Below are 22,641 nucleotides of genomic sequence, written 5' to 3'. Positions count from 1 at the left end.
GAGGGAGGCGGCAGGCGGCGGGGCAAGGACGGAGCCCAGGTTGGAAGGAGCAGGGGGCCACCACCGCCCAGGCCCTGCACCGCCTCCCCCAGGGTCCCAGATCTTGCAACGCCGCCCCTGCAAGGGACCCGCCCGGACGGTCCCCGAAGCGGCGGCGGCGGACCGCGAAGTTGCAGCTCTCCGGCGCTGATCTGGAGTCAAGCGTCGCCGGGCGCCCCCCGCGTCGGGCCCGGGAGACCACCCCTCCCGCCGGTGGGGGAGCCGTCGAGGCGCCGCTTGGCCCGGAGGAGCTCCGACCCCCTCCGCGGACCCCGGGGCGGCGCCTGCCCAGCAGCCGGGGGTCGGGCTGACTCCCCCCGGCCTCTCCCCGCCCGCCCGCCCGCCCGCCTGGGCTGGACGGCTCGCCGCGGACCCGCCCCGCCGGATCGACCTCCCCGGACCCGGAGGGGAGCTGAACCTCGGGGGTCCCCAGGCGCCGGGGGGCCGCGACCCTTCCGCCCCGCCGGCGACCCCCGTCGGGCTCCGGCCCCCGCCATGGCCGCAGCCCGCCCGGGGTCGCCCCGGCTCCTGCTGCTGCTGCTGCTGCTTCTCCTGCCGGGCGGCTGCCGCGCTTTGGAAGGTGAGAGCCGCCGACGGGGACCGGGGATGGGACCGGGGGGGGGGAGGAGGGAGAGCCGGCTCGGGGGGGAGGAGAAGCCCGGAGAGGCGCGGGCTCGCCTCCCCGCCTAAGGGCGCGAGCCCGGGCAGGCTGATCCGGGAGAAAGTCCGGTGGAACTCCGCGGGACTGGCTCCCGAGCAGATCGATGCGGCGTCGGACCTTCGCAGCCCTCCCTTTTTATTTCACACATTAATCTGAGCCTTCGGGGTCAGAGACCCACCTCTTCCCCACCCTACTTCCCCCACCCCCGTTTCCCCCCCCCTCCCTTTTAATTTTATCGTTCTGACCCTTAGGGGTCAGAAACCCACCTCTTCCCCACCCTGCTTTCCCCCACCCCCGTTTCCCCCTCCCTTTTAATTTTAAATATTAATTTGAGCCTTAGGGGTCAGAAACCCACCTCTTCCCCCCCCCCGTTTCCCCCTTCCTTTTTATTTTAAATATTAATTTGAGCCTTAGGGATCAGAAACCCACCTCTCCCCCCCCTACTCCCCCCGTTTCTCCCCCATCACTACCTTGGACACCCCCAAAGGTATTTTCTGCTCTGGGTCCCCATGCAAGCGGAAGAAAACCCTACTTCCATTGTCTGGGAGAATCTATTGTCACCATTTTTCTGGGGTGGATAATGTCCCCCCCCCCATGCCCCATAAAAAGCATTTATTTCCTTTTCCTTCTCTCCAGTCTCTTGAATGTGGGGGGTCCTACAACTTATCTGGATCCCCTGCTCCCTTCCTAGGAGTATGGAGCTCCGGACGAAAAGCCCCGGGGTTGGTCTTATGGCTCTCCGTGCTGAATTTCCACTGGTTTTTCGTGGGGTTTCCGATCCCCCCTTTACAACCGCCTCTGCCTTCCTTCTCCTCTCCAAAGCGGGCCTTTGTGTTGGGCCTGCGGGGTGGGACGGTGTTACCCGGTCAGGTTCGAAGGTCTGCCTGGAAAACTCCGGAATACTTGGGATGGGTTGGGGTCTCCTAAGGGGCAGGGGGAAAGAAACCTTGCGCGGCCGTGGGGGGTCAGTAATTCAGCTCTGTTGAAAGCGGGGCGAAATGGAGACCTTTGTGGTCGGGCATTGAGTTGCTTTTGGGTTTGTCAAATAGCTAGGGGGGGGGGTTGCCAGTTCGAGCGAAGAGGCGCCGGGGCCCTGTAACTCTTGCCTGTATTAACTGGGTGAAGCGGTGGTGAAATTTGGTAGTTTACTACCAAACTTTGTTTTAGGATTCGGTGGACGCTGATTCTTCCGTGAGGGGCTGTCATTTGACACGAGAGACTGGAGAAACTGCCTTATTTGTAAAAGGATGCTCCGTGGAGCACAGAGAAAGCCGAACCCTTTTGCCCTGGTGGACGTTCAGGTTTTTTTGGAAACGGTCAGCAGTCCATGAGGATTGCACTTGTGGGACGGCTCAACGTCCCCGCACCTTCATGTCTGCTGAGGATCCAAAGGCCGCTTGCAAATTCACTCAGGCCCAAAATGTTGAGCCTCGGTTAAAATCTCCCCTTGTCAGTCCCGGACCTTGATGGTACAGCTAACCCTTCCTTCGTAGACGTCTCTTAGCTAAGCCAAGCCTCGGTTTCTTTCCCCCTCTCCTTTTATACGGAAAGTAGCAATTATTCTCTCGGTTTTGCTGCAAATGCATTTGCAAAGGGCAGGGATCCGTTGCTGAGATTTGGCTGGACAGCGCTGGGAAACCCCACTGATTTACAGACCGAAAAGGGCAACGCTCGTAGGTAGCTGGGTTGCTCCACGGAACAATTCCAGAAACAGCAGTAGTGTAATATCAGGGCCAACCAAAATATGGTGGAACAACTCACATGCCAGAAGGAAAGCGAGACAGAGAGGGTGGGGGTCTCTGTTCGACATGTTGGGAGAAGTTTTAACTTCATGTGTGCTCTCTCTCCGCTTGCAGAGGCGTTGGCTGTGGGGCGCATCTTCAGAAAAGATGTCCGCTGCCCCGTTTAGGCTCCCAGCGCGCTGGCCTATCTTGCGTCCCGGACCTTAAAGCTCAAACAAAGGAGAGCGAAAGTCGAAGGGATGTTTTCAGCCCGTCCGAGCGGGTTCGAAGCTGGAATGCTTCAGCGTGTTTTCAGTGAAGTTCATTTTGATGTGTTTCAGAAAATTCTCCTTCTGCTTTTTTAAAAAAATCTAAAAAGATATTGCCTGTACATCTTGGAACAGCGTTTGCTCTGGGGTGGGAGGCAGGAATAGCAAAACGGAAGACTGGAGAGGCAGATCGTCAGAGAATTCCCTAAAATGTGTCACTGAAAATACCATGGTGCCAGGCAACGTATATATCAATGTGCTGGGTTGGTTGAAACCCTGCCTTTGGACTTTTTGATTGCTTGGCTCTGGCTTTGAGTGTTCTTTGCCTTGCTCATTTTTTGGGGGTAGGGGTAGTGGAGGTGATGTTCTTGCAGGGGAATGGGGGGAGGAGGAGGAGAGAGGGGAGCCCGGGCGCTCTTCCACCAAGTCGTCTTGTAACTCAGGTTTCCAAGAAAAGGCCTGCCCCCAAATTACTTTGGCTCCCTCGTAGAGAGAGCCATACTGAGGTTTTCCTACCTTTGAAGGAAGCGATCCTTGTGTGCATCAGGTTCTGACGCCCCCTTTCTCGAGCGTCTAGCCAGGAATCCTTCCCCCTCGAATATGTGAAGGTCTGGAGAATGTTTCCACTGGAGGGCTTTCGGGTATCTGTCTTGCCGATTTCTGGCGAGGGACAATCATTTTCGCTCCACATTCGCAGCTGCAGCCATCCCAGGTGCGTGTGGGGAGGCCCTTGGCCTGTCAAAATGATAAAGGGGATCCAAATCCACTTGGGAACGGGGGAGTCTGACCGAGAGCTTGCCAAGCCCACGAAGGCTTATTGATTCTGTCTCCGTGCTGATACGGCAGAGATAAAAATTGTGCAAGGGTGTGTTTTGAAGAAGAGGAGTTGGTTTTTATATGCCGACTCTCTATCACTTAAGGAAGAGTTGAACCGGCTTACAATCACCTCCCTTCCCCTCCCCACAACAGACACCCTGTGAGGTAGGTGGGGTTGAGAGAGCTGTGACTAGCCCAAGGTCACCCAGTTAGCTTCATGTGGAGGAGTGGGGAAACAAATCCAGTTCTCCAGATTAGCATCTGCCGCTCATGTGGAGGAGTGGGGAATCAAACCTAGTTCTCCAGATTAGAGTCCACCGCTCCAAACCACCGCTCTTAACCACTACACCACGTTGTGACCAGTTCCTTCTACTTCTGCACTCTCATCCTCTGACTTTCTTCGATTGCTTTGTTGATGGGTTTTCTTTTCTTCTTTTTGCTGGTCTGGGGTATTTGCTGGTCTGGGGTATTCCCTCCATATTTTGAGAGTTCTCTTCCCCCCCCCCCTCCGGCACCAAACCCTAAGCTTCAGGAGATTGTGGTTGTAAACCCTGGATCCCTACATCTTGATGTTTCCTAAAAGTGGTAGCAAATTCTCTTTGTGAGCTTCGAGACTTGTGGGGCGTGCTTCTAAACCCAGAGGATCAAGGCCAAAAGAGCGTGTAGGACCATATGGGAAGGGTTCTTTATGAACAGTAACTCTTTTTTCCCCCCATGTGTATGAGTGCGTTTAGAGGAACAGAAGGGGGTCAGAAAACCTGCAGGCTCTGCTGCGGGGAGGTCACGTCTCAGTTGTGGAACACCCCTCTGCCAAGTTTCCTGCGGAGATGTGCAGGTTTGGGGGCTGTGGTTGGTTCTGGGGCCTGCCCGTTTCTTCTGGCGAGGATCCGTGCCCGTGGCTAGTAAAAGGCCGGGAAGCCGATAGACAGCATGCCTTGGGTATGCTGTGGCCCGACGCTGTCTGTCTGGGCCGCTCGACTCTCGATCGGCTGGAATGTGCTCCTTGGCGGAGTTTTGCCACTTCTTCTTTTCTCAAAAGGAGATACAGACTTCTTCTTTTTTAAAGCGGCTCGTAGATCTGGTTCCTGATGCAGGCTGGAGCCTTCGAGGAGTTACTGTAAATCCAGTGTAGTGCTAATAATAATCCACAGCGGCCATAAATCTGTGCGCGAGCACTCTCCGTATACCGCAGCTGCTGCTCGCCAGAGATCCTGCCACCTCTCCGTGCCCCTGCCGGGTCGGGATGCCAAAACTCTGTAACTCCTACCAAGTTTTGTTACCTTCGCGCTCCGACCGAGAGGTGGGGCGTTTGCAGGTCAGTTGTGTATAAGTGTTTAGCTTTGTCTGGCATCGTTCTTTTTCTTTAAAAAAAAAAGAGACTGCAACAGGACTCCATTGTGCTATGCACCTTTTTCCTTGGCCTGGCCTGAGAGGGAGTGTGAGGAGTCCAGTTTCTTTGCGGGGAGCTCAGGAGGGGGCGGGGGACAGCGAGGGGTGGAGAGGAGAGCCCCATTCAGCAGAGACTCAGTAAGGGCTTTGTAAGTCTGGGAAGAAAACGGTTCCCCCCTGCCCATCGCCCCCCTAGAATCCATGTAAGCGTGCTGGGCCTGTTTGAAGTTACAATGTGTTTTTCTTCTCCGGTTTAGCAGCGCCTCGGCCTGCCGGAGAAGGAATGCTTTGGCCCAGAAGCTGCGACGTTGGCTTTCTCTGGCGGAGGATTTTGCTTCTCGGCCCCCGACAGGATGGGGGCTCACTCTGCATTTCCATCTTTCCGAAATGCAAGCCTGTTTGTTTGTTTGTTTGTTTGCCTGGTTGTCGGTGGCAGTTTCGTTAGGAGCTGGGGGCCCCGGTCCTTGGAAAGTTGAGCCTTGCATGGTGTAGTGGTTAAGAGCGGTGGTTTGGAGTAGTAGACTCTGATCTGGAGAACCGGGTTTGGTTCCCCCACTCCTCCACATGAGCGGCGGAGGCTAATCTGGTGAACTGGGCTGGTTTCCCCACTCCTACTCGTGAAGATAGTTGGGTGAACTTGGGGTAGTCACCACTCTCTTAGAGCTCACTGAGCCCCACCTACTTCACTAGGTGTCTGTTGTGGGGAGAGGAAGGAAAGGTGATTGTGAGCTGGTGTGATTCTTTCTTAAGTGATAGAGAAAGTTGGCATATAAAAACCAACTCTTCTTCTTGTGCCCGAGAGAGGAAAAATGATACAGTATTAATTTATGCGTGAAACCACATTTTGTATCATTTTTAGGGCTTCTGATACAGTTTGCAGTTGGCCCTTTAAGCCACTTGCCTTTTGCTGTGGGGTTGAGGGCAAGGGAAGGAATTAATGTTTGGGAGCAAAGGTACTAGCTAACCCACTTGCTGCTTTGAGGATGGTCCATGGCTCAGTGGAAGAGCCTCCACTTGGCATGCAGAAGGTCCCAGGTTCGATCCCCGGCACCTCCAGTTGAAAGGACCAGGTAGGAGGTGATGTGACTCTCAACCTGAGACCTGGGAGAGCCACTGCCAGCCTGATTAGACAATACTGCCTTTGATGGACCAGTGGTCTGATTCAGTGCTGAGTTTTGTTGCACACAGAGGAATGGGTCACGGGTGAAAAGATGCACATGTTCTGGGAAGGACCGGGTGAAAAGATGCACATGTTCTGGGAAGGACCAGACACGACATTCCCCTTTCCCCACATAATTGCAGGGGGTGCATCTACTCCTTTGTCTGAGCTCACCTGCTGGGCTGGATTAAGAACATAAGAAAGGCCATGTTGGATCAGATCAGGCTCCATCAAGTCCAGCCGTCTGTTCACACAGTGGCCAACCAGGTGCCTCTAGGAAGCCCACAAGCAAGACGACTGCAGCAGCATTGTCCTCCCTGTGCTCCACAGCACCTAATAGAATAGGCATGCTCCTCTGATCCTGGAGAGAATAGGCATGCATCATGACTAGTATCCATAGCCCTCTCCTCCGTGAACATGTTGGCTCCCCTTTTAAAGCCTTCCAAGTTGGCAGCCATCTGGAGAATTCCTCAATTTAACCTTGCTTTCTCAGAGCTCACTGGCCTTGTGGAAAACTCCAGGTGGGGTTAGCGCTCTTTGCTGAGCAGAGAGGTGTTCTCGGTTCCCATGGGTGAGTTAATCAATAACTTTCTTTGCCGGGTGTTGGGAGGAGGAGATTGGGAACAATTGACTGAGAGGTGCTTCGGTCTCTGGCCCAGCCTGCGGCGGTCGCTGGAACCCACCTGTGAGAGGGCATTGCTGGAAACTGCCACGTGGAGATTAAAATCTCTTTGACTGAATTAAAGTAACTTCTTAATCGTGGAGTCGTAGTCCTGAGAGCCAGCGTGGTGTAGTGGTTAAGAGCGGTGGTTTGGAGCGGTGGACTCTGATCTGGAGAACCGGGTTTGATTCCCCACTCCTCCACATGTGCGGTGGATGCTAATCTGGTGAACTGGGTTTGTTTCCCCACTCCTACATGTGAAGCCAGCTGGGTGACCTTGGGCTAGTCGCAGCTCTCTCAGCCTCACCTACCTCCCAGGGCGTCTGTTGTGGGGAGGGGAAGGGCAGGTGATTGTAAGCCGGTTTGATTCTCCCTTAAGTGGTAGAGAAAGTTGGCATATAAAAACCAACTCCTTTTCTTCTTCTACTTGATGATTGAATGTTCCTTTACCTCAATCTCTGCGGGGCGGGGCCCTCAATCTCTAAGGAAGACATTGAGGTTTGTTTATCTATTTGTCCCAGGTTCAAAGTGAAACCCTGTATTTAACAGCCAATAAACAGGCCCTTTTATTCATTAAAACTTGTATTTTTAAAATGATCTGATCGCTCCCTCTTCTTCAGGCCACACGGGAAGAAAAGCTTCCCTATATATCCACAACTAGTTTCGGTGATGTGGGGTTAAACAGGCGACACCCCCCCTCCATTTCAGATACATATTTGTGGGCAATAGAGGACTCTAATCCGCAAGGTTTCTTGTCAATGCAGAATGATGGTGAAAAGCGGGATTATTCCAGATTAGTTTAATGTACACTTACGAGGGTTTGTGTTTGATGTTTCGGCGGTTTGGGGAGTCGTTTTTCCATTCTCAAGTGTTGCTCGGGCTTGAAAGAGGAGTGGGACGCCAAGGATGCTGGTAGCCGATCTAATGCCGTGCTTGAGGTCTTGCAAAGCCTGGCTGAATTGCACAGCAGGTTAATTTCTGTAATATTAAACTCCCCGAGTGTCACGTGCGTGTGTGTGTTTTGTGGATATTTATAGCACATTCAATACTGTGTCATATACATGACATGCTCGTCCGATATGGTCCTCCCTAACCCCTCCTCGCGCATTTCATCTCCGCTGTCAGGTATTTTCTTGACAGGGAGATTTGCTTTCTTTTTAATTACAGTTCAGTGAACTGTCTCCTCTCTCCACGGGGATGTTAGCCCTGCTGTTCTGTCGATGCTTTAGGATAAGGCTGGGAGAAATCTGGTCGCACAACTCTGGGAGCTCCGGCCGGGCTCATTAAATCTCCCGTTCCTCGCAAGCCGGCTGATCCGTGGAGGCAAAAGAAAGCTCTTCCTTTGTGCCCAGAAAAGCAGTCGGCTAATTGGCGGCGAGGGCAAACTTGGAAGCCGGCGTTGCGTGGGCTTTGGAGATTTTTCTCCCCCCCCCCTTCCGGCCGTGTTTTCTGTATTTTCTCTGCTCTCATCTTTTCTCTCCCCCCTCCCCCTGTGCCTAACAGAGCTTCACCTGAGCTTAACACGTGCAACCTCTGTGCTTCCTGGAATGTCAGGTTGGATCCTTGCAGAGGTTAGCTGTGTTGGTCAGCAGTAGATCATCGAGGTTTGAGTCCCGGAGGACCGTAGAGACCAAAAAAGATTTGGGGGGGTATGAGTTCTCGAGAGCCAAATCTCCCTTCGTCAGATCCTGGATCCTGCGTTTCTCCTTCTGTGCCTCGGGAGAGGAGCCTTGGTTTGTTGCTCCTCAACGGTATTTATGGATACTAGTCATGATGCATACCTGTTCTCTCCAGGATCAGAGGAGCAGGCCTGTTATCTTAGGTGCTTTGGAACACAGGCAGGATGGTGCCGCTGCAGGCGTCTTGTTTGTGGGCTTCCTAGAGGCACCAGGTTGGCCACTGTGTGGACAGACTGCTGGACTTGATGGGCCTCGGTCTGATCCAGCAGGGCCTTTCTTATGCTCTTAAGGCTTTAAGAGGGCAGTGGTCATGTTCATGGAGGAGAGGGCTATCCATGGCTACTAGTCAAAATGGATACCAGTCATGATGCATCCCTATTCTTTCCAGGATCAGAGGAGCAGGCCTATTCTATTAGGTGCTGTGGAACACAGGCAGGATAGATACTGCTGCAGTCATCTTCCTTGTGGGCTTCCTAGAGGCACCTGGTTGGCCACTGTGTGGACAGACTGCTGGACTTGGGCCTTGGTCTGATCTAGCATGGCTTGTTCTTATGTTCTTAACGGTTCTTGCCCGTTCTCTCTCTCTCTTTCCCCCCTTTCCATTTTTGCTATGAATTGGCAAAGTTATGACATACTGCGCAAAATATTTGGGGCAACCAGTCGGCTGCGTTTTTCTTTCCGCGGGCTGGTTTGGTTCTTGCCTTCGCTGGCAGTTTGGGTACTCAGGAGTTTTTAATTAAACCTCCCGAGGAACCTGAATCACAGACTCTCATGTTGTATGGTGTGTGTTTTCTTTCCTTAACCCCCCCCCCTTCTGAACTGCGGCTGTGACAGTTGTGCTGACTCAAACTGGTTTGTCCGGATTAAGCGTCTCCTCCTTTGGTGCCAAGGATGTGGGGAGCAGGAGGCAGGTGTTTATACGCATCTGCTGGCAGTCGTGCTCTCTGCAGTTGGGAGCATGGGGGTAGAATGTTCTAGAACCAGTTCAGGTCTCCCTCTTTGCTGTCCCCAGCTTGGGGGCTCTTTTGGCTTTGCCAGATGGGCCAGTATACTCCAACCGCCCACATTTTCCTCTTCAGGCTCTAAGCCAAGCTGTTTTGCTTGGAAAGAAGGCGGTTAAGGGGAGACACGATAGAGCTCTATGAAGTTATGCATGGTGTGGAGAGAGTGGACAGGGAGAAGCTTTTCTCATTCTCCCATAATACTAGAACGCGGGGTCATCTGCTGAAGCTGGAGGGTGAGAGATTCAAAACAGAGGAAAGGAAGCATTCCTTCATACAATGCATAGTTAAATTGTGGAACTCCCTGCCCCAGGATGTGGTGACGGCTGCCAACTTGGAAGGCTTTAAGAGGGGAGTGGGCATGTTCATGGAGGAGAGTGGGTGTTCATGGCTACTAGTCAAAATGGATACTAGTCATGATGCATGCCTATTCTCTCCAGGATCAGAGGAGCATGCTTATTAGGTGCTGTGTAACACAGGCATGACAATGCTGCTGCAGTCGTCTTGCTTGTGGGCTTCCTAGAAGCACCTGGTTGGCCTCTGTGTGAACAGACTGCTGGACTTGATGGGCCTTCGTCTGATCCAGCAGGGCCTTTCTTGTGTTCTTATGTTCAAGCTGTTCTTTAAAGGGTTCAAAATGGAGGCTTTCAGCGCTGTGGCCATTCCTCATTGAGCTTAATGGAGAAGCCAGTGTGAGGAGAAGCTGCCTTTGTGAAGTCTTCTCCCCCCCCCACCAGCCACAAGGGCTCTCTGAGTCCGGGCCAGTCATTCTCTCTCATCCTAGCCTACCTCACAGCGTAGTTGTGAGGATCTAGCAAGGAACGGAGACCTGTGCAGGCTTGAGTCCCTTGGAAGGAGGGCGAGGCAAAAATGTACCAGATAGACGGATGTAATCCGTTTCCCCATTCAAGGTGCGTCTAGGGGTCACCCTCTGGTGGCAGTTGGTGTCTTTAGAGGTTATAGATGAATGGTGGAGTTTCTGAGCATGCACAGATCGGCCACCGTATCTGAAACGGCTCAGTTGTGTCGGCGCAGTTAAACAAAAGCGGTATCTGTGGGCTTCCTGAAAGTCCCTACTTTCTTGCGTCTTTTTTTGAGGGGCACGTCTTGCAGAAGAATGTCGCAGAGGAGTTCTGGCGCGCGGCCATGTCGAAGGAGCGAACTCAATCGTCTCCGGTTCAGCGCCCTTTTCTGGCTGTGAGGTTGCAGGTCATTATCGGCAGGAGGGTTCCAGGTCATTATTGGCGTGGGGGGTTGCCGAAGACTGACCGCACACATGCCTTAGGTGACTTCGGCGCTGTCCTTTTGTGGCAGTCGTTGCGGTGTTTTAAACAACAAAAGAGCAAGCGGGGACAGTCCCCCGACTTCTGCGGACGGCGGCCTCTGAAATCTGTCGGCTCAAACGGTAACGGCGAAACTGGGGCCAAACAGGGCCTGCTCGAAGCTTGTTGCTAGGGTCTGCCGGGAGGAAAAAAATAATTTGGGAGTGCGATAGGAGTGCGCGAATCTGTCCGTCTGTAAAAGATGAAGGGATCTCTGTTTTGCGTTGAGCTTACATGACAAGCCAAATGTAAATCTGCTCGGCCTGTTTGAAAAGACCTCTTTGAATAATGTTTTTTGGAACGAGTCAGATTCCTCAGGCGGACGTACCCTTACAATTTCCCTCCCAGTTCTGTGGAGTTCTGGCCTCTTACCACCGCTGGCACCTCAGAACTTGGCTTCCTCCTTTGTTAACATCTAAACACGATGCCTTTTTGCCCACAATGGGAGGACAAGAGGTCTGCCATTGGCAGAGTCCAATGTGCCAGTCTGAAACAATTTTTTTTTTAAACTTGACTTTCAGACGCTTGACTTTGGAAAAGGGGGAGGAAAAGATGCGAGGAGCTGGAATAAAATTTCGATCTAGGAGAAGTGGGTTGGGGAAGTCCTTTCCTCGGTTGTGCTGGATTCTGTTGCCTGAAAACGCAGCTTAGCGTGCATCTTGTGCGTGGGGCCTCTCTGTATGTGGGAACACTCTGTTTGGCTGCTGTTTTTTTCCTTTCCGGGCGAAAACGCACGGTCGCTTTCGCCGCCTTTATTCCCCGTTTCAGCCAGGATGGAACTCACATTCGGCGAAAACGCCTGCGTTCGATCCTGGCTCAATCCTGGCAGAAACGGGGAATAAAGGAGGCTAAAGCGACCGTGCGTTTTCGCCCTCCGTGTTTCTAGGAACTCACATGTTCCTAAACACCTGTTTCCCCAGCCCCCAATTTGGAATGTGAAACATCGGGAACACGTGGTTGGAAATCGACGGACATGGCGGGGCGATGTGTTTTTTTTGTCCCTCCTGAAAGAAATACGACGGACACGAAAGTCGCTCGGGGTCCTCACAGGGACGTCTGCACCTCTAAGCCTCGCTTTCCGCCCCGCTCTCTGTCTTCAAAGATGGCTGACGAGGCCCTTAAGAGTCTCTCCCCCCCCCCGAAACCTCGTTCGGGATGGGAGGCAGCAGCTGCTCTGGCATTTCCTCAGGCGGGTTTTTGCTCGCGAAATCCATGTTCGTTTGAGGCCGGGCGAGGCTTCCTCGTGTCTCGGGTTCCTCGCCTGTCGTCGTCCTCTTCCTTCGCCTGCCCTGCGAGAGCCGCTGCAGAACCCACGTCAAGGATCCTTTGGCAGGAGGGAGCGGGGTTGTGGTGGTGTCGTCCTGTTGTGCACGCACCGTCCTGTTGTGCACGCACCGGCGGCGTGGAATCTGAGTTCCCCCCCCTTTCCCCCCCTATTAATGAGAAAAATGTGTAGGGTTTGACCAATTGCCAGGGATAGATTTATTCTAGTTCCCCAGAAATTAAACTGAAAATGAAGAGTGTGGGGAAGAGAGAAAGAGAGCGAGACGGCCAGGCCTGGCACTTTTCTCCCCCCTACCCCCAACTCTGTGCTTGTTTTAACTTGGGAAGAATCTGAGTTTGGGCTGGGGGGGGGGTTGGGGGGTGGATATTTTGGCTTAAACAGTTCCAGATGGGGTTAGCGTTCGCACTTTGGGAGGAAGTGAGCGGAGAGCCGCGCGGAGGTTCGGGGAACTGCCCCAGGCACAAGGCGGGAGGGAAGTCTTGGCAAAAGGGTTTCCCGTTGGTATGCTCGCCAGCTCCTTGCTGACTCCCAGCGTCTCTCTGTCTGTGGGGTGAGCATAAGCGGGCCGATGCTAAGAAGGAAGTTGCGAGGGCACGTCCGTCCGCCCAAGGAATTCGTCTCTGGTGTCCGGCAAAGGGGAGCTTTGGCTCTCGAAAGCTCATACCCCGAAAATCTCGTTGGTGCGACTCGATTTGAATCTCGCTCTTCTTCTGCAGATCAAAATGGCTGCCCTCTGAAACGGTGCAACCAAAGAAGATAGTCCTGGGAATGAGCCCTGCTGAATAGACCTGAGCAGACCAGTTTAGGATTATTCTCCAAGTTTCCCAGCATGGTTCCCCCCCCCCCCCCCGGCCGCCCCTTTTTGCTGCTTATTTCCTAAGGAGGCCTTTTTCCTCACAAGGCAGACCCAGAATATGTCTTTGATATGCGTTTTCTTTATTTTAGTTAGCCGTTTGCACAAGGCACAATTTAATTCGCGTTTGGGAGACGACCAGTTCCCTCTTTGATGTTCGTGGAGTCCCTGTTCGCAACTTATGCCGGTAGGTGCTGGCATACATGGTTATCCGCTTGTGCGAAGCCAAATCCCTGTGTCTTCTTGCCAACTGTTTCATGGACGTTCCATCGGTACCCACAATCTCTGTCCTCAGCAGCAGCCATATTGGCGTTGGGTGAAGGGGTGCCAAATAAGAAAAGACATGACTTTACACTTGAACTTCTGAATGTTACAAGAGTCAGGCCTTCCACACTGTTTGTTCGTTCACAATGAGGGGGACTTCTGTCCTCCTTAGAAAACAGAACAGGGGAGAACTTGAGTGTATGTTTTATATGCTTGTGTGCGTTCATGTGAATGATGGAGAGAGATCAATTCCTCGGAAGAACATCAAGGGTCTGACTGGACCAGGCGTAGATCTACTTAGGCTGGCATCCTGTTTCCATCGCCTTCAGGATGCTTACAAGCAGGGCCTTTCCCTTATTGTTTGTCTCTGGCATCTGGTATTCTGAGGTAGACTGCCTCTGAAACTGGGAGCTCTGTTTAGCGACCTGGTATAGCCTTTGATAGACCTATCCTCTGTGAGTCCTTTGTAAAAAACGACAGCAGCCGTCTAGATGACAGGCCGTAAGTTAATTTGTGTGTAGTTCTTCCTTTTGACCGTCCTAAAGCTACTGACCGTCACTTTCAGTGGGTGACCCCACGTTTTAGTGTTATGAGGGAGAGAGTGGAAGAAATTTTATCTCCTTCCTTGGCATGGTTCAAAATTCTATGAACCTTTTATCATGGTTTTTACCCCCTCCCTCCCCCATCTTTGTCTTTTCCCCCTCCAACATGAAAAAGCTCCAACACACTTTAGGTTGCCTTGCCGTGAAAAGGTGCCAAGGCCTTGATTTGTTGCTCATTTCTGCACCTTTTCCAGGAATTTGAACTTGGCCGTTCCAGTTCCGACCCCGGTTCTCCACTCTGCGCACTTTCTTTTGGGAAAGCGCATGATTTCCCATAGGGGGTTCATGCTGCAGTAAGCCAATAGTTGTGGTGTTGGGGAGGGGGGCACCCGCAGTGCGCATCTGTGTCACACGTGTTTTGAACCTGTGTTTTGGAACACAGAGAGTATGTTTTTAGCATGGGGAATGTGATCGTCCTATGGAGCAGCCGTCTCTGGGCAGCACTTAGCTTAACCTAGTGACTAGTCAGTGGGGTGGGCGCCATGGCTCATTGGTAGGGCCTCAGCTTCGCATGCAGAAGGTTCCAGGTTCAATCCCTGGCATCTGTGGTTAAAAGGATTAGGTGAATTGGAAGACCTCTGCCTGAGACCCTAGAGAGATGCTGCCAGTCAGACTTCGGTAGACCCGTGTGAGAGCCAGCGTGGTGTAGGGGGTAAGAGCTGTGGACTCTAATCTGGAGAACCGGGTTTGATTCCCCACTCCTCCACATGAGCGGCGGACTCTAATCTGGAGAACCAGGTTGGTTTCCCCACTCCTCCACATAAAGCCAGCTGGGTGGCCTTGGGCTAGTCACAGTTCTCACCAAACGCTCAGCCTCACCTACCTCACAGGGTGTCAGTTGTGGGGAGAGGAAGGGAAGGAGATTGTAAGTTGGTTTGATTCTCCTTAGAAAAAGGCAGAGAAAGTCGGCATATAAAAACCAACTCTTCTTCTACCAAGGATCTCTTAGGAAAAGGTAGCTAGCTGCATGTGACATAACCTCACTCTGGTATGAAGCTCTTTGGGTAGCCTTGGGCCTCTCCTCTCTCAACCTCACAGGGTTGTAATGAGGATACAGTGGTGGAGGGAAGAACAACGTAAGCCACTTGGTTCTTGTAGGTTATCCGGGCTGTGTAACCGTGGTCTTGGAATTTTCTTTCCTGACGTTTCGCCAGCAACTGTGGCAGGCATCTTCAGAGTAGTAACACTGAAGGACAGTGTCTCTCAGTGTCAAGGGTGTAGGAAGAGTAATATATAGTCAGAAAGGGGTTGGGTTTGAGCTGAGTATTGTCCTGCAAAAGTATTGTCCTGTAAGTATCAAGATAATGTGCTAATGAGGGTATGGTATGTTAATATGGAACCATTGTATCCTGAAGTGATCTGTTAATGTGTGTAATCCAAAGCTAATCTGTATGGCTATTGTTGAATGTTGTCTTTGTCTGGAGGTTTTTCAGGGCAGGAAGCCAAGCCTTATTCATTCTTAAACTCTCCTCTTTTCTGTTAAAGTTGTGCTGATGTTTATGAATTTCAATGGCTTCTCTGTGCAATCTGACAAAATAGTTGGTAGAATTGTCCAGTCTTTCAGTGTCTTGGAATAAGACCCTGTGTCCTGTTTGTGTCAGTCCATGTTCAGCCACTGCTGATTTCTCAGGTTGGCCAAGTCTGCAGTATCTTTCATGTTCTTTTATCCTTGTTTGTATGCTGCGTTTTGTGGTCCCGATGTAAACTTCTCCACAGCTGCAAGGTATACGATATACTCCTGCAGAGGTGAGGGGGTCTCTTTTGTCTTTTGCTGATCGTAGCATTTGTTGTATTTTCTTGGTGGGTTTAAACACTGTTTGTAGGTTATGTTTTTTCAAAAGTTTCTCCATCCTATCAGTGACTCCTTTAATAAATGGCAAGAATACCTTTCCTATGGGAGACTGTTTTTCTTGAGTTTTCTGATTTTTGTTTGGTTCAATGGCCCTTCTGATTTCATTCTTGGAGTAGCCGTTTGCTAGCTGTGCGTGATTTAGATGGTTAGCCACTTCTTTGGAGGAACGATGGGACCAAAATGTACTTAACTATAAATGTTCTTAACTGTGTGCCAACTTGGTTGGCATGTTAATTTTTATTTTGTTTTGTTTTAGGTTGGGTTTAATGAACTTACGGGTATAGCAGGCTGGGTGTGCCCCGAAACATTCCAGCTCATCCGGCCGCATCTCTCTGTACAATGTGCATATTTCCAAACACTTGTTTGTTGCAGGCACGCTTTTAAAACCTATGCCTTAGTAATAACAATAATAATGAGAAGAGTTGGTTTTTATATGTCAACTTTCTCTACCACTTAAGGAAGAACCAAACTGGCTTACAATCACCTTCTTATCACTCCCCCCCCCCAAAAAAAATAGGCACCTTGTGCGGTAGGTGGGGCTGAGCCAGCTCTAAAGAGCTGTGACTGGCCCAAGGTTACCCAGCTGGCTTCATGTATAGGAGTGGGGAAACCAACCCGGTTCGCCAGATTAGAGTCCACCGCTCCATACCACTGCTCTTAACCACTACACCACACTGACTGTAATGTGTCCAGAGACACCAACCCAGCCTTCCTTGAAACGCTCTGCCCTATAGAAACGCTTAAGAGTTGTTGGGAACTCGGCGCAGCCTCCGTGTGCCCGCAGAACTGTGTCTGTCCTGCCCTGGCTCTCCCCGGATACGACCCCCGGACGGCGAGCCTCCCCTTGGTCAGCACTGCCGAGTTGTGCCGTGCTCGGCCCTTACTGAGATCTACCTGATGGCCCTGCTCCTCCCAACCAGTGAACTAGTACCTGTTCCAGCAGAGCTCCTCAACTAGAAGTTAAAATGCAGAGGTTTACCAACTTCTTTCCAAGAAGAAAAGGGAATGTGTTTGTGGTACGGGAACAGGAGAGGAGAAGGTTTGGCTTTCCGAGCTCACTAGAATCAGGAAAGCACTGGAAAGGCGCCGCTTCACGCTTGTCAGACGCGGTGCATAGTTTTCCATAACGATGAGATAAGGAAAAACTTTTTTGCTTGACATCCAGAAGGGAACAAGTGCTGCGGGATCCGTGGCATGCATCAGGGAGAGGCCGGGGGGGGGGGGGAGAGAGAGAGAGAAAAGATTGAAATCTCTGGATCTGAATGCCTCCTTGATGCGCTTGTTAATTTTATTTTGCTCGCTGATCAGATGTGCAGCCCACCCTTTGGCCCCCAAGATGGCTGGCAGCAGTTCCAACTTCCTTTTAAAGCGCCTTTCAGAATAGATTTGGGGGAATAAGAATACGTGTTACATAATTAGCCTTCTGGAGTCTAAGGAAATAAGGCGGGGTAGGCGTGTTTTAAATAAATAATGCGCATATTAACTGTTACGATCGCGAACAAGGGTAGTCTTGTTTTGTACTGACTGGCTATCACCATGGATTGAAATCGATTAAAGCAGGGGTCCACCACGTTACCCACCACCTTTTCTGTGACCCGCCAAATGTTTTTAGGAAGTGGGCGGGGCCTGGTGGGGCTATAGGCCATTGGGGATTTGATTGGCTAGGCCGATTTCTAAAAACCTTGCTTTGGCAGCAGCTGCCACCACAACTCGAGGCTATTCGTGGTCTTAGTGAAGATAAGCCGCGGCAGCCGTTTTGTGGCTGGCTCCGCCCCCTGTGGCAGCCATTTTGTAGCTGCTCCCGCCACACCGCGTCAGAATTCCAGATGTGCCCACAGGCTCGAAAAGGTTGGGGATCCCTCGATTTTACAAAAATCTCCAGGTGTTAGGGTCCAGCTGACCGAAATGTTTACCGAAGTTTTTCTGAGCTCCTGAAAAAAGCAAGAGAGAGGCCCTTGTGGGTCTCTTGAAGATATTTCCTCGAGAAGGGAGCCACCACAGGGGAAAGCCCTGCTCTCTTCTGCCACTGGCTGAGGCTGCGCCGACGTTTTGTTGGCGGTTGTGTTGCTCTTGTGCAGTAACAATGCCTGGCAACTGGATTGTCCTGTGTGGACGAGACTTTCCAGTTGCAAATGATCGCTGTATCACAAAAACAGTGCGATATCCAATGACATGTGGCTGCAGCCAGAGTCTCCGGAGACGGGAAGTGCTTGGAGTGGCTCTCCCCTTGAAATCTGGCAGCCTGATCTGCCTTTTCTCAATGCCATAGAGTCCGATTGCCAAAGCTGCCATTTTCTCCAGGGGAACTCATCTCTGTTGGCTAGAGATCCATTGTAATAGCGGGCAATCTCCCCGCTGTGCCCCCTTAAGCCATTGGCTGAGCTGTGGCGGTGCCATGGAATATTCATGAACATTTTGACCATTCAGGGAGGAGCTACCATGGTGACAAATGAGGCAGTTTCTGGGAGGAAAGTGAAAGGTTGGTTTGGTTGGGATCTACCGCACCGTTTGGTTGGGATCTACCGCACCAAAGGCCTAGAGGCAGAGGTTTGCATTCAGACTCCACAAATGGGATGAGATCGGGCCTGGAAGTCCTCCGGCTGGCACGCTGCATCCCGTCCTCTTTGCCTCGGTGTGCTGTGCTCAGAACAAAGCCTTGGAGTTCTCGTAAATGTCTGAATCAGGCGCTTTAACAAATTGCTGTTTGTTTCTTGCCTGCAAAACCGGGTCCTGCCTCAGGATTTAGAAACCTGGTTTGTGGAAACAAACCACAGTAGGCTAGAACATCCAGTGTGGGTGCCGCAGCCGATTGCGGTCACTTGGTTCTAAGCCTGAAAATCTTTTATGTCTGGCGCAGTACAATATATGGAGGTGTCCCCAGGTTTGTTTGGGCCGCACGTACCCTTTAGAAATCCTCGGGCTTGCTGCAGCCGGAGGAAGCTGCATGCAGTTGTCAAGGAGGGAGTGAGGCGAGATAATTTTGGCCGTTTGGGTGCCGTGGATCTGGAAGCCAGGCGGCAGCCATGTTGGAGTGGGGGTCGAATTCCACGCGTTGCCTTGAATGAATGAGCCTCAGTTCCCGGTTCCTGGTAGTTCGTTTGTTTTGCAATAAAACGATGGAAGCCAAAAAAACACACACATGTTTTTTAAATTTTATTTTGCTGAACTTCTGCAGCCTACCAAGCCGGCGGTGCCGGGCGATTCTGCTGATCTGACAAGTTATTTCGGAGGCAGGGCCGGGTGTGTTTGTGTATGTGTGTGTGTGTGGGGGGGGGTAGGGCGAATGTTTCTAGCATGATGACAACTGTCAATCGCTCGCTGTCTTCCTCAGCTGGGCCTGCTGTGAGGCCTCGGCTGTTTGGAGAAAGGGCGGGGGAACGCCGTGGCCTAAAAAGAAGGCGAGGGAACCCAGGAGAGGATATTCTGCTTTCCCCTCCCTCCTTCCCTGCAGAGGAAGGGAATCGTCTGTGATTGATGAGTCGGCCGGCGGTGGCGAGGTCAAGCCACGGGTCAATAAAAAAGAGTAGCAGCAGAGAGCGTCAGCTGGAACCTGACTCTTCAGGCGTACAAACCGAAGGCTAGCGAACGAGATTGGGCTTCGAGAGAGGATTCCCCTCAGGCCTCTTTCTTTGCTGTGGTGGACCCCGTGGGGAAACGGGCCGCCGTGAAGACGCTGCCGCCATTTACCTCGCCGATACTGAGGGAAAAGAGGAGACTGTTCTTTTTTTAATATATATATATATAAACTTTTTTTTATTATTTTCTTCATTTAATATACAACATAACATCGACCTCTATTTACTAAAAAATTAACAAAGTGGTAAAAAACAACGAAAATAGTAATAGTTTAAACTTAAAACTGAAAAGGACTTCCCCCTCACTCTTTTCCGTCTAAAAATAAATTGCATATACTTTTGCTAACAAAATTAATCCCCAAATTGTTTGATTGAAATATACTTGTCTTGTTAAAATTTGTAATTTCAGTACCTTAATATAACCATCATACAAAGTATAAAAAAGGGATTCAACCACAGACTATCCGTTAAACGGTCCCATTAAAAATGGATTTTCGCAGTAAATTCTCCACGCCTCCCATTCCCCCCAAAATTGTTCATTATCGTTCTGATTGATCAAAGCTGTAAGTTTCGCCATCTCTGTCAGTTCCAGCATCTTATTGATCCAGTCATGAGGGGAGACTGTTCTAATGAATTTCTCCGCGATCGCGAGGGGGTTCCTCGTCCGACTCGTTTGCATTCGAGGCGCTGTTGTGGCATTGAGTTGGGCCCTTCTCCTCCTTTTGGCTGCCCTTGCTGACGGGGCGGCTCATGGGAGGAACCCAAAATGGCGGCTTCAGCGCTCCTCTAGAGAAGCGGCTAATGGCGGCCGGAGAGTGCAGTACCCCGTATGAGCCTGGGTGACGTTGCTCGGCGGGGATAAGCGCCAAAGGATTTCAGTCTACGTGCTGGGGTCTTAGAAACAGAAAACCCAAATGCCCGAAGTCTTGTGAATCTGTGGTTTCCAAAGTACCAATCCGGCCCTTTAGATGGAGATCTTCCCTTCCCAGGAGCTTGCTCTGCTGGAAGCTTTCCGATTCCTCATCCCCCCCCCCCGCCCCAAAGTATTATTGATACACGAGTCTTTTGGTAGAAATTGTTTAAAAATAAGATTGGCTTGCGATTGCGAGCTTGGCCCCTTGCCTTTGTTCGGGCTTGTGTCGAGCGAGGGCAGGCGTCGCAGGGGGTTCACCTCTGCTTTGTCAGGGTTGCCGTCTGGCCTGCCTAGTTTTAATGCCTCTGTGTTCTCTGAGGGATCGTTCCCTTGTTGGCGGTGGAGCTGCCAAAGCTTGGCTTCCTCCTGGAAGTGTCACAAGAAGATATCTACATAACTCTCATTTTTAAAAGACCAAAAAAAAAAAATGCGTGCAAGGCCTGTTCTTTTGCAGCTGGAGGTCTGCCAGTTTGGAATATATATATTTTTTGGGCCGCATTCTTGATGTTTTACTAAGAGTTTGCAGGAGATAAATAGTATTAAAGGCCAGTGCCCAGAGAATTGGCAGACTATTTCAAATTAATATATACAATCCTACTTCTCTGGGCTGCGGTCCCTCCGACTCCACCAAAGGAACAGCCTTTGTGCTTGTGTGACAGGTTCTTGGTTTGCGTTTCCCCCCCTCCCCGCTCGCTCACCGTTCATCAAAAGTCTGCTGTTTACATCTACCCTTCCCTGAGGTCCATGTTTTTAGCTTGCCTGCTCTATATCCTCTACCCCTTCGCTGCCCTGACTCTTCGCCCTGCATCATTTGCTTCTTGGGCTGTTTTCCTGCCAAACGTTTTCAGCCCTTAGCCTCCCTGTTTCCTCCTCTCTTCCATTTAACGGGGTGACCCCTGTCCTTATGCCATGAGCGAGTTTTTCTTCCAGCCAGACTGACTCCCTTCTGAGCAATAGTGCTGTTTGTCAATGTTACGTTGCTGGCCTGTCGCCCTCAGAAGCTGGAATGTTTATGAACATCCCCTGACCACGTAATGTCTCATATATAACTGGTGGGGAAAATGGGCAGGCTGATTTTTAGCCTATACGAAATACGCGATCAATACCCCCGTCTTTCTTGGTGATGTGGAGTAGTCACCAAGGTTTGTCTCAAGAAGGGGATACATGCGCCCCCCTCCCTTTTGCAAGTTGCATTTCTTAGTAGTATGTACACATGCAAGACATGAAGTAGAGATTCCCTCTTGATGTAGCAATTGTAGTAACCATATAGCGATAAAATAATGGTTGGAACATGATCCTCCTCATCCAGAGAGCCAGAGGGATGTAGTGGTTAAAAGCAGTGGTTTGGAGCAGTGGTTTGGACTCTGGAGAACTGGGTTTGATTCCCTACTCCTCCACACGAGCGGTGGACGCTAATCTGGAGAAGAGGGTTGGTTTCCCCATTCCTCCACATGAAGCCAGCTGGGTGGCCTTGGGCCAGTCACAGCTCTCTTAGAGCTCTCTCATCCCCACCTACCTTGCAGGGTATCTTTTGTGGGGAAGGGAAGGAGATTGTAAGCCAGTTTGATTCTTCCTTAAGTGATAAAGTCATCATGCAGAAGGTCCCAGGTATCTGTCCCGGCATCGCCACTTAAAAGGTCGGCAAAGAAGTTGGAGAGCTGCCGTTGATGTTGATCAGGATGGAAAATCTGGTGCAAGATGGGCCCATTGTCTGACTTCAGATAAGGCCTCTTTGTATCTTGGTGCAGGATGAGGGCTTTTGTGTGTGTCGCCTTTAACAACAACGAAATAAAAGTTTTCTGGGACCTACGCAGAAGTCTCTGCAGAACAATATATTTTTGCTTCCCAGTCCTTACCCAGCCTTGAGCAAATAACGTCTATCTTTTTTTTTGTCCCTCTAACAAAGCAGCTACTTAATCCACCTTCCCTTTCTTCCTTCTGCCCCTTTGTCCTGTAATTAAAAGAGTGGGACGCAGGGACCGGCACTTATTGTCTACCTGTAATGGAACTCAGCCGTGGGCTGGAGCCCTTTGGGCGCTTCTGTAATCTGAGAGCCTGGCTTTTAAAGCCTTTCGCCCGGCTTGCAAACCTAAATGGGGCAGCATCTTCCCATGCTGCAGGTAGAGCGTTGGATTGGCCTGTGACAGAGGCCAGGCTCTGCCAAAGTCTGTGCTGGGAAAATAAGCAAGGACGAGCTTGGCTGGATCGAGGCGCTTGCTCGCTTGGCTTGCTCGAGGCTCACTTGCAGGACTCGCTGCTGCTGAGGCCTAGAGAGCCAGCGTGGCATACTGGTTAAGAGCAGTGGTTTGGAGCGGTAGACTCTGATCTGAGGAACTGGGTTTGATTCCCCACTCCTCCACATGAGTGACGGATGCTAATCTGGTGAGGTTGGTTTCCCCACTCCTCCACATGAAGCCAGCTGGGTGACCTTGGGCTAGTCACAGCTGTTTAGAGCTCTCAGCCCCACCTACCTCACAGGGTGTCTGTTGTGGGGAGGGGAAGGAAAGGTGATTGTAAGCCGGTTTGATTCTTCCTTAAGTGGTAGAGAAAATTGGCATATAAAAACCAACTCTTTTTCTT

The 22,641-nt window shown here is 51.2% G+C and overlaps 1 protein-coding gene across 1 annotated transcript in view; it reads left to right on the top strand.

Annotated features, from left to right (window-relative positions):
- The first annotated feature begins 516 nt into the window (after window positions 1-516).
- Window positions 517-22,641, top strand: part of EPHB3 (EPH receptor B3) — a 118,411-nt gene continuing 96,286 nt past the window's right edge. Inside the window, exon 1 of the mRNA XM_056849264.1 lies at window positions 517-619. Coding sequence (XP_056705242.1) covers window positions 535-619 — 85 coding nt within the window. The 5' untranslated portion in view covers window positions 517-534. The remainder of the gene's footprint in view (window positions 620-22,641) is intronic.

This window comes from Euleptes europaea, chromosome 5 (genome assembly GCF_029931775.1).
Source record: "Euleptes europaea isolate rEulEur1 chromosome 5, rEulEur1.hap1, whole genome shotgun sequence".
NCBI lineage: Eukaryota > Metazoa > Chordata > Lepidosauria > Squamata > Sphaerodactylidae > Euleptes > Euleptes europaea.
Note: the sequence above shows the minus strand (reverse complement) of the source record. Positions and strands in the feature narration are given on the sequence as shown.